Below are 14,114 nucleotides of genomic sequence, written 5' to 3' on the forward strand. Positions count from 1 at the left end.
TGCAGCATGCGTAATCATTGATGACCCACTCGTTGTCCTTGTGTCAGTCGGCGGGGGACTCCACTGATGACTTGCTCACATGCATTGAATGGTTGAAAGCTAGAGTTCAATCTGTACAGGAAGAGGAATATGCTAAATACAAATTGTTGGCCAGAGCAGAAGCGTTACACAACAATAACTGTCAATCCCATCAATTTTTTGCTCGTTTGCATCAGAAATATGTTCGAGAAAATATTGTGCGTCTGATGGATGATCAAGGTGTTATTGAGACTGAACCCACTTCCATCATTCAGATGTGTGTTGACTTTTATAAATCATTATTGGGCCCACAAGAGATTCTTTCAGATGCCGTTCTCTCTGCTTGCAAATATATTTGCAATTTGGTTGGTAATCAAGTTAAGCCAGAATGGGTTGATTTGATGGAGGCCAATATTTCGAAGGAGGAAGTGGAAGAGATGTCTCATTTGCCTCATAGGGAAAGCCCTAGTTGGGATGGGCTTCCTAATGAGCTCTTTTCGGCCCATGTGGAGCAACTCAAGGACCCATTGTCTTGTCTATGTCAACAAGTGTGGAATTCTGGTGAGATGCGTTTAGACAAGAAGATTGTTGTTATTCGATTATTGCCTAAGGTTCCATCTCCATCCTCCTTGAAACAATGGAGACCCATTTCTGTTATGGGTTCTTTATATAAAATCTTTTCAAAAATCATTGCCAATAGATTGCAAAAAGTATTTCCACAGTTGATTCATCCACGTCAATACGGTTTCATTAAGGGCCGGAATATAATGCACAACATTTTGAATGTTCAACTAGGGATTGACTAAGCTAAAGCTACAACCCAACAGATTGTTATGCTTCAGCTTGATATTGAAAAGGCATTTGTTCATGTTAGCTGGTCTTTTTTGTGGCAGCTAATGACCACCATGGGATTTGGGCATCGTATAATTAGAAACTTTGTGGAGCAAGCTAATCGGCCCACTCTCGCCTGGTTCTCGACATAGGCTGATCTGGAGACTGAATCGGTGTTGATGTGTTCGAAGTCATTTGCACCTACTGTTGTTCTTGCTTCTTGCGAAGAGCTTTCAGATCAAAGGCCTAGGTTTCTCAAAGAATACCAGGATCTGATACCATGTAAACAAAAATACCCTAACACAAAAACATAAATAGAAACCGTACGACAAAGCACAGACTGATAAAAAGAACACAGTTAGGTTTAGGGTTAGAGTAACTCAAAGACAATGAACACAGTGAATAAATGAAATGATATGACTACTAATAATACGATGCTCATGCAGCAAACACACTATGCAGTGAATGAATACTGAACCTCGAACTCCTGTATCTCTAGAATCAAGGCAGGGGTAGTGAGCTGGAGAGTGTGTCATACTCCGAACGGATGCAAACAGCAATGATGAGAGAGAAATATACTAAAAATGGAGCTTGCAAGAGAGAAAAAGACTAAAAACGGAGCCTGCAGGAGAGAGAAATACTAAAAACGTAGGCAGAACAACCTGCACGAAAGAGAAGGACTAAAAATGCAGGCAAGACAGCCTACAGGAGGGAGAAAGACTATAGCGACTGCAGACAGAAGAGAGAAAACTATCAAGGCGGCAACTGGAGCCTGCAAACGCAGCAGTTTGCTAGCGTGGCAGGCTGTACGACAGCAGTGCAGATGAACAGCAGTCAGTCGCAAGGCAAAAACAGCAGCAATTAGAGTTCGGAGGGCTGGAAACAAGCACCAAACTGTAGGGAACAGTGATGGACAGCAAGGGCTGAGATGTCCTCCGTGACCGAGGTGTGGGCAGCAAGCTAATAACACCTGAAACCTACAAAAACGAGATTGTAAAAGAGTGGAGGGCGAGCTGCCAATTTATAGAAAATTAGGGTTTTAGATCCTCTCCCACTTAACTTTCTCGATCCGCTCCCCGTTAGCTAAAATAAGCCTAAAATAAGCATGTTTTGGGGCTGTTTAAGTGGCTACGTGCATTTCTTAGCACAACACTAGCTACCAAGTCGCTGCTAAAGACCCAAGGACCTCGATCTGGGTAGATCCTCTAGATCCTGGGTATGAGTAGAGAAAATGACTACTCAAAGGAGAGCCACTCCTCGAAAGTGAAAGGTAGTGGTGTGTGAAGATCTTCATGGCACACAGGGTCCTTAGGTAATCCCTAAGTACTTATTCTAGTAGTGTGTAGACTAGTTTTGCTTGTTTTATAAAGATAGTGAGGCTACCTATTCTTATTTCTCATTCCTTGGAGCACACTAACTCAATAGAACGAAAACTAATTTGAAACCCTTGCTTAATGCTAAATCTTGTGGCAAACTAAAACAATTTTTTTTTTTTAAACAAAAATAAAACAAAAATAAAAAACAAAGGAAAAATATCCATTGTTGATTCCATCTGCCTTTGCAGGACTTGATAGACCCCTAGACAGCCAACAAGCATCCCTGTTTCAATGCCTTGGTCTATCTAGGGTATCACTTGGGCTCGTTTGGTAAGATGACCATCACCTCTATAGTCTTGATAAGTCACTGAAAAGCTCACGCAAATCTCTGAATCTAAAGGAGTAGAAGTAGGAGCCCCCTCTAAAGCCAAAGAAGAACTGGAAGCCCCCTCTTAGGGCGAAGTAAGAAAATCCCCCTCTGAATCCCAATCTAAGAGAGAAAGGGAATCTAGCTACTCATGGCTCACGAACTGCGAAGCATTGATGACGAAGGACATGCCGCTTGTCGTGCCGAAGAAGGTAACTTGGGCTCGGAAGAAGCAGCCGGAAAGCACCCAGAAGTGGCCTCTCGAACCTGAGTGGAAGAGGGTGGAGAAGAAGGTGGCTCAGGATGAGCCAAGGGTGGGAAAAACTTGTGGAACATTGCACAGTGCTGGAACCCCAACCAAACCCTCATCTTGTTCCACCTAAGAATATTCGATCATCCTAGAAGACACGAAATGCCTCTACCATCGTTGAGTTCATGCAAGGCCTGCTTCCTAAATTCTATTCATAGCTATAGCATTTTGACCTTGCATCTGAGCAGTGGGAATACTTCACTAAAAAGTTTGCAGCACCGAGTTATCCACTATAGGGGCCTCCAAGTCCCCTAACAACCAAGTCATATTGTTCCTTAATAAGCTTTCAACGAAATATTTTGATTTCATTCAATAAGTGATTTCACAAGCATCTATACCCATGTTTTATGAATTTGAGTGTCAACTACTGCATTATACCAGAATATTCGATCAATTTTGTAACAATGCTACTCACTCTTTAGCGGGGGCTTTTATAAACATTTCTTAGAAGGGGCAACAAAGGGAAGGGCCAAATGGCAAAAAATCAAAATCCAAACCAACCTCAAAATCAAAACAATGAATCATAAAGGAATTCCTAGTCATCTCTCAAACCAGGGTGGTAGAATGTGCCTAAGAAAAAAAGGTACTGCAAACATTGTCAAAAGATTAGCCATTTTAACAATAAGCGTGATCCAAAGAATAGAGGCACACAATCCAAACCCAAAAATCTTACTCCCACCCCTCAGTACAAGGGTAACCCCCCAAGGGGAAGCAAGGTGGTGACAACTAGCAAAATCAGGGGCAGTGGAGATCTTAGACCCACACAACCACTCTTCAAACATCACAATCAGCACCACTCTCAACACCAAAGGGCATGTCTGGTTTGATGGACCATCAATGGACTTCCCTCCTCCAACCCACCTCATCTTTGTAGAGACATCATAGGATGCGAGCTTGGTCCATATTTGTGAGTTGCCCACCAATGAGTTAACCATAGAGATTCACTCTACCCAACAAACTAGTTCTCCCACTACTTGGATTGGGGATAGTGGAGCCATCATATGACCCCCATTTAAGACATTTTTCTCACCTGAACCCTTGCAACTAGGAATTTTCCATGCGATAACAACTCCTTAGGGTCCAGGTCACATCAAGTTTGATACTAACAACAGCTTAGATCTCACTTCGTTGGATGATGTGTATTACATCCCCTAGCTTGCGGTCGATCTTTTCTCCATCTAGTAGCTTTGCCAATTGGAGAGAGTGTTTGATGCTCAAACTAGTTTAGTGATTGCTTGTGGTGAGGTACAGCCTAGTGGCCTCTATATGATATCCTAGTTTCTCTCCCAACCGACCACAGAGAACTCTAAGCTCCATCAATTTAAGCCCTAGCTTCCACTAGGGAACCAATGAATAACAAGAGTCTTTAGCATTTCCGCCTAGGACACCTTGGGTACGACTCTCTACATGAGCTATCACACTAACAAATGGTTGAGGGTCTTCCACACTTAAAGCTGTCCGAGAATGTCTCTAATCATTGTCAATTTGGGGAACAATACTACACACTATTCCCTCAGTAGGCTATTCACAAAGCTAAGGGGCCCCCTTAAGTTGACACACATTGATCTTTATGGGCCGATATCCACTACTGCCATTAATGGCATGTTCCACTTATTTATGTCGTGGATGACTTTTCAAGATATATGTGGGTCTACTTTCTAAAGTCTAAAGTGTAAGTCTAATGTCTTCACATACATCTCTACTTTGGATATACCTTGTGCAAAATCAAATTGATCTTCATATAGGTTCTATGAGAAGTGCCAATAGTGGTGAGTTCGTCTACCTCAAGTTCTCCAAGTTCTTACATAAGCATGGCATCTCCTGCCAGTTCACTTCTACCAGCTCCCCTATCAAAATGGAGTTGTAGAGCATAGGAACTAGACAGTGATGAACATGGCATGCTCGATGTTATTTGCAGTAGAGCTTCTCAAGTGCCTTTGTTAACAATTCAGTGTACATCCTCAGCCGATGCCCAACTATAGTGGTCCCTTAGAAAACCCCCTTCAAGACATTCTTGATACTCGGCCCCTCATTTCCCAACTTAAGAGTCTTTGGGAGTCATGCTTGCACGCACACTCCTGATGATAAGATAAAAAAGCTCAAGCCCTGAGCTGATCTCTTGATCTTTGTAGATTACAATTTACTCCTCCAAGGCAAAAGCATACCGCTTGTTTGATCCCAAGACAAACAAAGTTACTGTGTAGAGAGATATAGTTTTTTATGAGAAAGATATTATGCAGCCCACTACACCAACCTTCGAGTCGATTCCTCAATCCACATTGCCTGAGATAGTGCCATCTCAGTCAGGTCTACTACCCACTCGTATAGTCGTTTGCTCCCAGGACTTGTTACCTCACTAGTAGCAAACCATACGAGATTTGAGGACCCTTTCACTGAATTCCATCTTGAAGGTACTTAGAAGATCTGTCTCACTCGTAGTTATTGCCTTATTTCCGTCTCTGTTCAGGTTTCGACAGAAGCATGGTGTTGTCCATGAAGAAACCTTTGCTCTAACTGCACGGTTAATATCATTCCGTCTCTTAGTTGCAGTAGTCACTCATCATGATTGACCACTCTATTAGATGGACATCAAAAGTGCCTTTCTAAACAAATATTTGGATAAGGAAGGCTACGTGGAGCAACGTCTCAGATTTTCTCATTTAGACTGTACAAATAAGGTTTCTAACTTGCAGAAAGCTCTTTATACACCGCATTCATGGTTCCATAGCATGGATGAGTTCCTCCAAACTCATGGCTACCATTCTACCCCACATGACCCAAGTTTCTAGGTCAAAACTACTGAAGGAGGATGGGCCAGCTACATCCTTTTATATGTTGATGATTTACTTCTTACAAGGTCAAATTCTAATTGAAATTTTGGCACTAAGGTTCAGAAAGCCCCAATTATTTAAATGTGCACTTTGCACTTATGCATTAATTAATCTCTAGCTCTCAACTATTGAAACCTTGGCATTGACAAACTTGACCCTATCGTGCACAAGTTACAAAATGTCTTGCCTTGCCAAAGAGGTAGGATGTTAATCCCCAGCTTAGAAAAACACATCTTGCTAACAAGGCACTCGTGCAAGGGTCCGATTCTCATATTCAACATTCTATGCAATCCTCATTTCTTCACCCTTGTCGAGGTTCTGCATTCTTCTCTCTATGTTTCCTCTTCTTTCATAGTTACACTATTGCTTCTACCTGTGCACTCACAAATCGTAATTGTCTGTTTTGGTGAATCTAGCCCACACTCCAAGGTATTAATCCTTTCCGTATGCAAGTCTAACCCTAATCTACTCGATTTTGTTTTATAGGTGCAAAAGCTACTTGATTTGCGACGTCAAACTGATATCAAAAAGAGGGTCATGGCAAGAAAACTTGATTTAGTGCATGTAAAGAATGAAGAGCAGCTACAACTTTATCAAGTTTTTGGGTGGAGACGAGCCATTTTAGCAAGTTAGCCACATAGTTTCTTCCATGTGTTTCCATGTAGCAAACACAAATGAGTACAAAAGTATGATTCAAGCATGACTTAGACATTTGGGCTGAATCATACATTGTCCTAAGTTTAATTCAGAAATTTAAGAAGCATTCAATTAGAACTAGTCATTTATACCTAATGAGTACTTCAATTTACATGACTAAAAAATAAAATTCAACTACTTAAACTTCACATTCTATTTTTACAAAGAGCAATTATTTTTTCCATCCCCCCAAAAAAGAAGCAAGTATGATATAGTTTTTAGTACTCCAGATTTTCTGCCTTGTTTCAAGCGTCTGAAATCTCATTCAAATGTGACTAATTCTAAATGCAACTATGTGTGGAATTAGACATTAGTTTTGCACTTGAAGGGGAGGATTGAGAATCAAGGTCGTGTTCATATTAGGTTGGTTAGCAAATAAGTCATATGGCTTTGCGTGGTTTTAGTTCAATTCAACATGGCATAATGAAAGAAGTATAGACAGCACATTGCTCTGGGTTCCTGTCTCTCTCTCTCCTCCAGTTGTCAACAGCTTAGACCATAACTTCATCACCAAAAGCTACCTCACAAACATACAAAATAGACAAGATACTAAGCACCAGCATGTTCACATTTGAGGGCTGTGGTAAAAATGTACATGGCACACAACAAACAAGTTGTACAACATTTTAGATAAGTCAAAGACAGTTACACAAGTCTTTTTAACTCACCTGATAAAATTGACGGAAGGATGCTAAATCAAACAAAGCTTGGTTCGATGTGAGATAAACTAGGTTTTCTGTTGTCAATTCCATAAAAGGGGAGCTTTCACCGTAATATCTATGTTCAAGAGAAACTATAGCAGCTTTGAATTTTCTGGCCAAAACCTGACGATCAGCCTAAAAGATATTAACAAACTGCTTTTCTGAGATGTTACAACTTGAACAAAAACAATAGAGCAAACCCTGAAGAAGAAAATTGTCAGCAAATTTCTTGACTAAATTACTAGGTCAAATAAAATGGTATTGCAATAATGAAAGAAAATGTGTGCAAGTGTAACTGGATAAACGTTGTAACACAATCCAAACTGAGAACAGAAACAACGCACAAGTAAAGAAAAGGGAAAGAGATTGAATGCTGAAACTGAATTGTAAAGCCATAGTACAGTGTACCCCAACACCCATATATACTTAACATATTCAAGGATGCGGACAGATAGTGTACAGGATGGGTTCAAGCTGCAGCAACCAATTTCTCAAGGCTGGAAAGGAAGACAATCCCAATCATATCAAATGAGATTTTTGCTATGAAAGCAAAAGTTATTTATGACAAAGGCAAGATTAGAATACAAACTTGAAAATATTCAAGGATGTTAAAGGTGGGTTTGGTCATGTGCTAAATTATGCCTCTTCCTACACCTTCAAAGTTAATAAGGCATAAAAGCTACTCAATATAAAGGTTTTGGAGGTAATAGGACATCCCATACATGTTATAGGTGTGGAAACATTGAAGGGTGGGACAAAAAATGCCTATGATGTTAGGTTCATGTAGCTCAATAATTACCACTCGAAACTTAGGTTGCATTAATACAAATATGGAATTTGTGATTATACAAAAAATATGGGACTATTATGTGATGGTGCCCAAAAATACAGGGTATAATACCAGGCCATGACTTTTGTACACTTTTAGTCATGTGACTTTTTGTAATCTTGTAATCATTTGATATAATATAAATTAGTCATTACGGAAAAAAAAAAGACACATTAAATGATATATATGTACAATGTAACTGTGGTGACAACAGAGATTGTTGGCAATTGTGGTTTTCTTTGTCAATTGCATATGCTTTAGGGCTTCGTGGGCTCTACAGGCTGTTACTTCACAGATGTTGCATATGAATGCAAGAAAAAGTAAATTACTGCTCTTGCAAAGAATATGTCACCCAACAATCCTGAGCAGTAGATTGTTGAAAGTTGTGGTTTTCTTTTTCAAGTGCACATGCTTTATGTGGTTGATTACCCACTATAACACACCAGCACAAAACTGAGAATTCCTTAGAAGTATGGCATGCAATTTGGACTTTGTGGGCTGTATAGGTTGTTACTTCACAGATGTTGCATATGATTGCAAGGAAAAGTAAATAACTGCTTTTGCAAGGAATGTGGCACCCAGCAATCCTGAGCAGTTTTTTGTTTACGAATTCCATGTACTCATATGAAACTTCACTGACGTTATCAGTCACCTAATGTCTGTTAGATTTCCCACGATATCACAACTTGTCAAAGCCAACCTTAGGGACTAGCAACAATCATGCAGTGTCATCATCAAGTGAATATATTCTATGATCTGCTAAACACGCCTTCTAGTCATTAAAATCAGAGGATGCATCATTAGAAAATAGCCTGGACAGTCATTTCCTACTAAGAGATTTCTGTAAATAAAAGAGCGCTATGAATTCTCTATGCCATCTATGGGATGCTAGATACTTGCTGTTACTCTGGTCATTGAGGGGAACAATTTTAACATCCTCCAAATGGTGGCTGACAATTTTGGACAGTTCTGAACTGTTGAATGGCAAACCTATACCAAAGAAGCAAGTCAGATTGTCAAAAAAGTACCCCAGAATAGTCATTTGCGATACCACCACATGTAGACTCTCCACAAATTTTCAAAAATATAGGCCCCTTCGGTTCTTCAAAGTAATCTAAGAACTCATAATATCTCTGTTGGAACTCACGACGATCCTGCAAAAAATGGAAAAGGTTTCCAAACAAGTAAATTAAACAGTACATAAACAAAAGAACAAACTTGACTTGCTGAAATAAAGCACGAAATTATGTAACTAATCTTCTAAGCTCGCTTCAGTTGGTTCAAAGATTTCGACCTGTCAAATATTGTAGAAATCAGTGGTGCCATTTTGTAAGCATGTCATTCACATGGGTATCAATATGGGGCTGTAACATTGTCTACATAAGTTTGTGGGAAAAACATTTCCATCTATTGATCACCAATATCCATTTTGTAATTATGTCATTCACATGTGCCTCTATATAGAGCTATAATGTGCTCTTAGTTTGTGGAGAAAGTAAGTGTATATAAGGAGGTAAAATGAACATGAGAAGGTAGCAAGAAAGGGCAACATATTTGGGAGACCAAGAATCAGAGAAAGTGTTGTAGGCAGCAGGCGGAACCTAAATGAGGTTGATGTGCCTTATAAATATGGATCATGCAGGTGATGTGTTGAAAGTGACAATGAAGTGTGTGCATGTGGTTAAGAGTGTAAAATACAAACTGCCATTGTCATCAAGTTAGAATTCAAGTGTATATCACCATGCAAACTCTATCTATTTGATTCAAGCTTATAATGAATTTCTATAATGACAAGCTTTAAGTTTGACATGGTAAGAGAGCCACGGTTGCTTCTATATGAAGATACTTCCCAGACCATCAAAGCATTGTTTGTGTTTGTGTGTTTCAGAGCAGTGTGTTGTGCAGATCATGGCTGTAAATATCTAGCTCATGCTAGATAAGCCCAAAGGCTATAGGGTCAACACAAGTGTCAACAATGTGAGCAAAACACAGTTACAGTCACGCACATGAAGACTGTAGCAACAAGTAAATGCAAAACAATGGGCACATACATGCGGTCATGGGAATTGTGAGCATAGATGAAAATGTCTAAAGTGTGAGCACATGTTGAGTACCACTTGTTTTTGCCCTGAAGGAACCATTGTTCTTTAGTTTTCACATTAACTTTTAAAAGAGATTGTTCTCAGATGAACAGAGGACAAAAGATAAAATATCAAAACATGGATAAAACACATCCAGCTATGAACAATGCACATCACCAATGTGGAAGCCATAGTAAAGAAATCATTCGATAAAATTTCTTCTTTTTTATATTGTCTCTATATCTAGTCCAAAGGAATATGAATAGTTCAATAGTCCATTAGATAATCTCCCAAACAAAGAATTTGTCTAGTAAAACACAAAATGCCCAAGGAATTCTGAGTAAATGTGGTTCTGAGACCATTATGTGAGCATCTCAAGCAATGGACCATGGCACTTTTGTCTTTAGCCAATGTGAAAGCATGCCTCAGTATGTCCACAAAGAGATTCTTTGTTTGAAACTAAAGACAATTTATAGCACTTGCTGGTAGTCATTGAATCGGAGTCCTTTGGGACTTAAAGGTAAACCCACATACCTTCCTAGAGCTTCCTAAAAGCACAATGTTGGTTAGCATAGAACGTGGCATAATCCTGGGCTGTTTTAATGCTTTCCCTAACAATCATCAACATCTCCTGCATATTGTGCAAAAAGTCGACTATGAATTGCATTTTCACCCCCCTGAGCTTTGTGGCGATCGGTGGTTTCGGCTCATAACCGTATATAAGCATAAGGGAACTATAACCAGCAGCCGAATGCTTAGCACTGTTATAAGCAAACTTAATCTAAGGAAGATAATGCTCCCAATCAAATTGTCTACGGGAGATATATGCATGTAGCATATCCTCCATGGTTTGATTTGTTTGTTTGGTTTGTCCATCGGTTTCAAGGTGTTTCAAGGAGAATGTGGAAAATTGAGTTTCCAGCTTTTGGGAAACCGTTTGCCAAAAATGGCCAGTGAACTTGGGATCCCAATCACTCACTATTTTGTCGGGCAAACCATAAAGTCTATAGAGATGCTCGACAAAGAGACCAGCCAAGTCATGGCTCTTCACGATCTTCTTTATAGGAATGAATTAAGTCATTTTCGTCAATCAATCGACCACAACCCAAATTGCATCATGACCTCGTTTCATGGAGGGTAACCCTACTACAAAATCCATAGAAATGCTACTCCAATCCCTATTAGAGATTTGTAAAGAATGCCACATGCCCGCCTGTAATCACACACATAAGACTCAACTGCAATCTTCATATATGGCCAATAAAATTAACAGGTTACCAAAGCCAAAGTCCAATGTATGCCAAGTTATCTAACACTAGTTGCACCATGACACTCATATAAAATTTTCTTACAAATATCCTAATCATCAAGTACACACACTTTGCCATGGTTAAAAAGTAATCCATTCCAAATAGAATACTTTTCCGCCATCTTTCTCTCAGTAGACAGTCTTTGAACGTCTAGACCACCTAAGCTTCTTGGGCTACTAGGTCCCTCTTGAACTACTTGCCAGATCTTACCAAAGTGAAGATCGTTTTGGCAACGCTCTTTGAGAGGGAGAAAAATTAGTTCAAAGTTCGGAGAAGGATAAGGCATTGACTTCACGAATTTGACTAAGAGCATCAGCAACCATATTACTTGCGCCCTTTCTATAGCAAATTGTGAAGTCAAACTCTTGCATAAGCTCCACCCATCTCACCTTATAGCCACCAAGATTAAGCTAATCACATAGGTTTTTCAACAAATGGTAGTCTATCCAAAAAATAAACCGGACATTGTACAAATAATGAAGCCATACTTCAAGCGCATGGATAATGGCCCACAATTCCTTCTCTCAGGTAGCATAACGTATTTGGGTATTGGTAAGCTTACGACTCTCAAATGCGATAGATCGACCATTTTGATAAAGGACGGCACCTAAAGCATAGTCGCTCGCATCCATATGAACCTCAAAAGGTTTGCTTGGATCAATAGTCTCCAACATCGTTGCAGTGGCAACAAGCCATTTCAATGTTAGAAAACATTGATTGAGCTCACTAGTCTAAACAACAGGTAAATTAATGTGATTCTTCTTGCTTCGAATATCCTTAAGCAAATGTGACAAGGATTCAACAACATGAGAATAGTCCTTAATGACTTTTGAAAAACCTCCATAAAACCTAAAAAATATTTACTTACCTTATGGTACTTGGAATAGGCCAATCAAGCACTACTCCTAACTTTTTCGGGATCAATCCAAATGCCATCAATCGAGATGACATGACCGAGGTATAACAGCTCCGTACGAAAGAATTCACACCTGAATAGTTTGGCTAAGGACGTAAGACGATACGCAAGTGTTTGGCATACTCCTCCAACAGCTTACTATAAATAAGGATGTCGTCAAGGAAAAGGACTATCCACTTTCTAAGATACAGACGAAATAAATCATTCATCATCTGTTGGAAAGTTGTGAGAGTATTGATCAATCCAAAAGATAGAACAAAAACTTGATAATGTCCATAATACCACATTTGAAACACAATTCTCGGGACATCCTCTAAAGCTCTCCATATCTAATGATAACTGGACCTTAGATCGATTTTAGTAAAACATCGCGAACCGTAAAGCCAATCTATAAGGCCATCCTTCCTCAACAACAGATATTTATTCTTGATGGTCACCTTATTGAGACCTTTGTAATCGACAAGGCACATCGTGTCATCCTTTTTTTGGCGAGAAGGACAAGCCTATCCCATGGGAATTTACTTAACTCAATATAACCATTACTCAAATAGTCCTGAAGTTACTAAGCTATCTCATCCTCCTCTTTTTGACTAAACCTATAAGGTTGCTAAGAAACGGGATGGCTACTGGGCAAGCTTTTAGTCCTATAGTCTAAGGTTTTCTAAGACATGTAATATCAAATCCAAATACTCACTCACATTTGAATTTATATCAAGATTATTATAAAAAGAAATAGAATTACATTAATAATCCAATGATTAAACTTTTTCAACAAAACAAATTTAAGTAGTAGCAGTTGGATTGGAAAAACATTGAGTAAATTCCATTTCTGAAATCATATATATATTATTTTCTATGATTCTAGAGGGTAAACAACCCTCGATCACATGGAAACAATCGTCAAGTTCAAAAGAAAATACATGATTTTTATAGTCAATATACAATGAGTATTTTTCAAAGAACCATGGCATGCTAAGAATGGCGTCCAAATGATCAAGGTTCATAAGTCGAAAATTCATGATCTGATAGTACTATTGAATCGAAAGATCCAAGTCTGATATCACTTAATACCAATGATTTATCGTAAGGCCTTCTGCATATCGAACACAATAAATACAATCAATAGATACTGTGTGGAGTCACAGTCTCTACATTAAGCGAAAAGAAATAAAATTATGAGTAGAGCCATACTAACACTACTATCGCTATTGCTAGCATTAACAAAACATTCTTCGAATAAAATTTCAGAAAAAATAGCTAGAGCCTCAAGAGTATTTATCAAAGTCTTGGAGGTACACTTCCTCTTTTTATTCTAGGCACACTAGCGATCACCACGAAAATGACCTGCAAAACAACGGCCCTTCGAGTAATCCTCGCTATGAGTGACCTTACGCTTGCCAACCTTTTCCTTACGTAACTCCAAAGTCGGCTAAGGGGTTGCTACCAAGATAGACAACTTCTTTGACTTAAAGATTGAGATAACTCAATGGAAACCACCTGTCAACTCGCTATCCCTACTTGCAACCAAAGTGTTATCAAGATTTATTGCATAATTGTAGACGTCCTTAAATGAATGAAAAGGATTGCATAGCACCTCATTCTGGTAGGCCAATAGCAATCCAAAAAGATATCGCATGTAGAGCAATGCTTGAGGATCGTCCAATGCCTTCATTTTATACTATAAATCTTTAAATTCCTGAGAGTATGCATCCAAGCTCTTCATCCCTATATCAAGCTCAAAATTTTTTGAACATTTTCAATCCAATCATTGATCACAAAGCATTTTCAAAAAATGGATTGAAAAGCAGCCCAAGTCACCAACTTAGGGTGTAGGCCCACCCACCAAACATACACTTTTCCTTGTAATATGATTTATATCTGTCCGATGCGATGGGCGTTATCGAACTA

General features: G+C 39.1%; 1 protein-coding gene across 1 annotated transcript in view; it reads right to left on the reverse strand.

Moving 5' to 3' along the window:
- Positions 1 to 14,114, reverse strand: part of LOC148035659 (putative serine protease EDA2) — a 185,661-nt gene that overhangs the window by 121,978 nt on the left and 49,569 nt on the right. Inside the window, exons 2-3 of the mRNA XM_087677664.1 lie at positions 8,928 to 9,053; positions 7,038 to 7,205 (exon numbers count right to left, since the gene is read on the reverse strand). Coding sequence (XP_087533790.1) covers positions 7,038 to 7,205; positions 8,928 to 9,053 — 294 coding nt within the window. The remainder of the gene's footprint in view (positions 1 to 7,037; positions 7,206 to 8,927; positions 9,054 to 14,114) is intronic.

The sequence above is a fragment of the Lygodium microphyllum genome, chromosome 5 (assembly GCF_053477565.2).
Source record: "Lygodium microphyllum isolate KBCC chromosome 5, Lygodium_microphyllum_v1.1.10, whole genome shotgun sequence".
In the NCBI taxonomy this organism is placed as follows: Eukaryota; Viridiplantae; Streptophyta; class Polypodiopsida; order Schizaeales; family Lygodiaceae; genus Lygodium; species Lygodium microphyllum.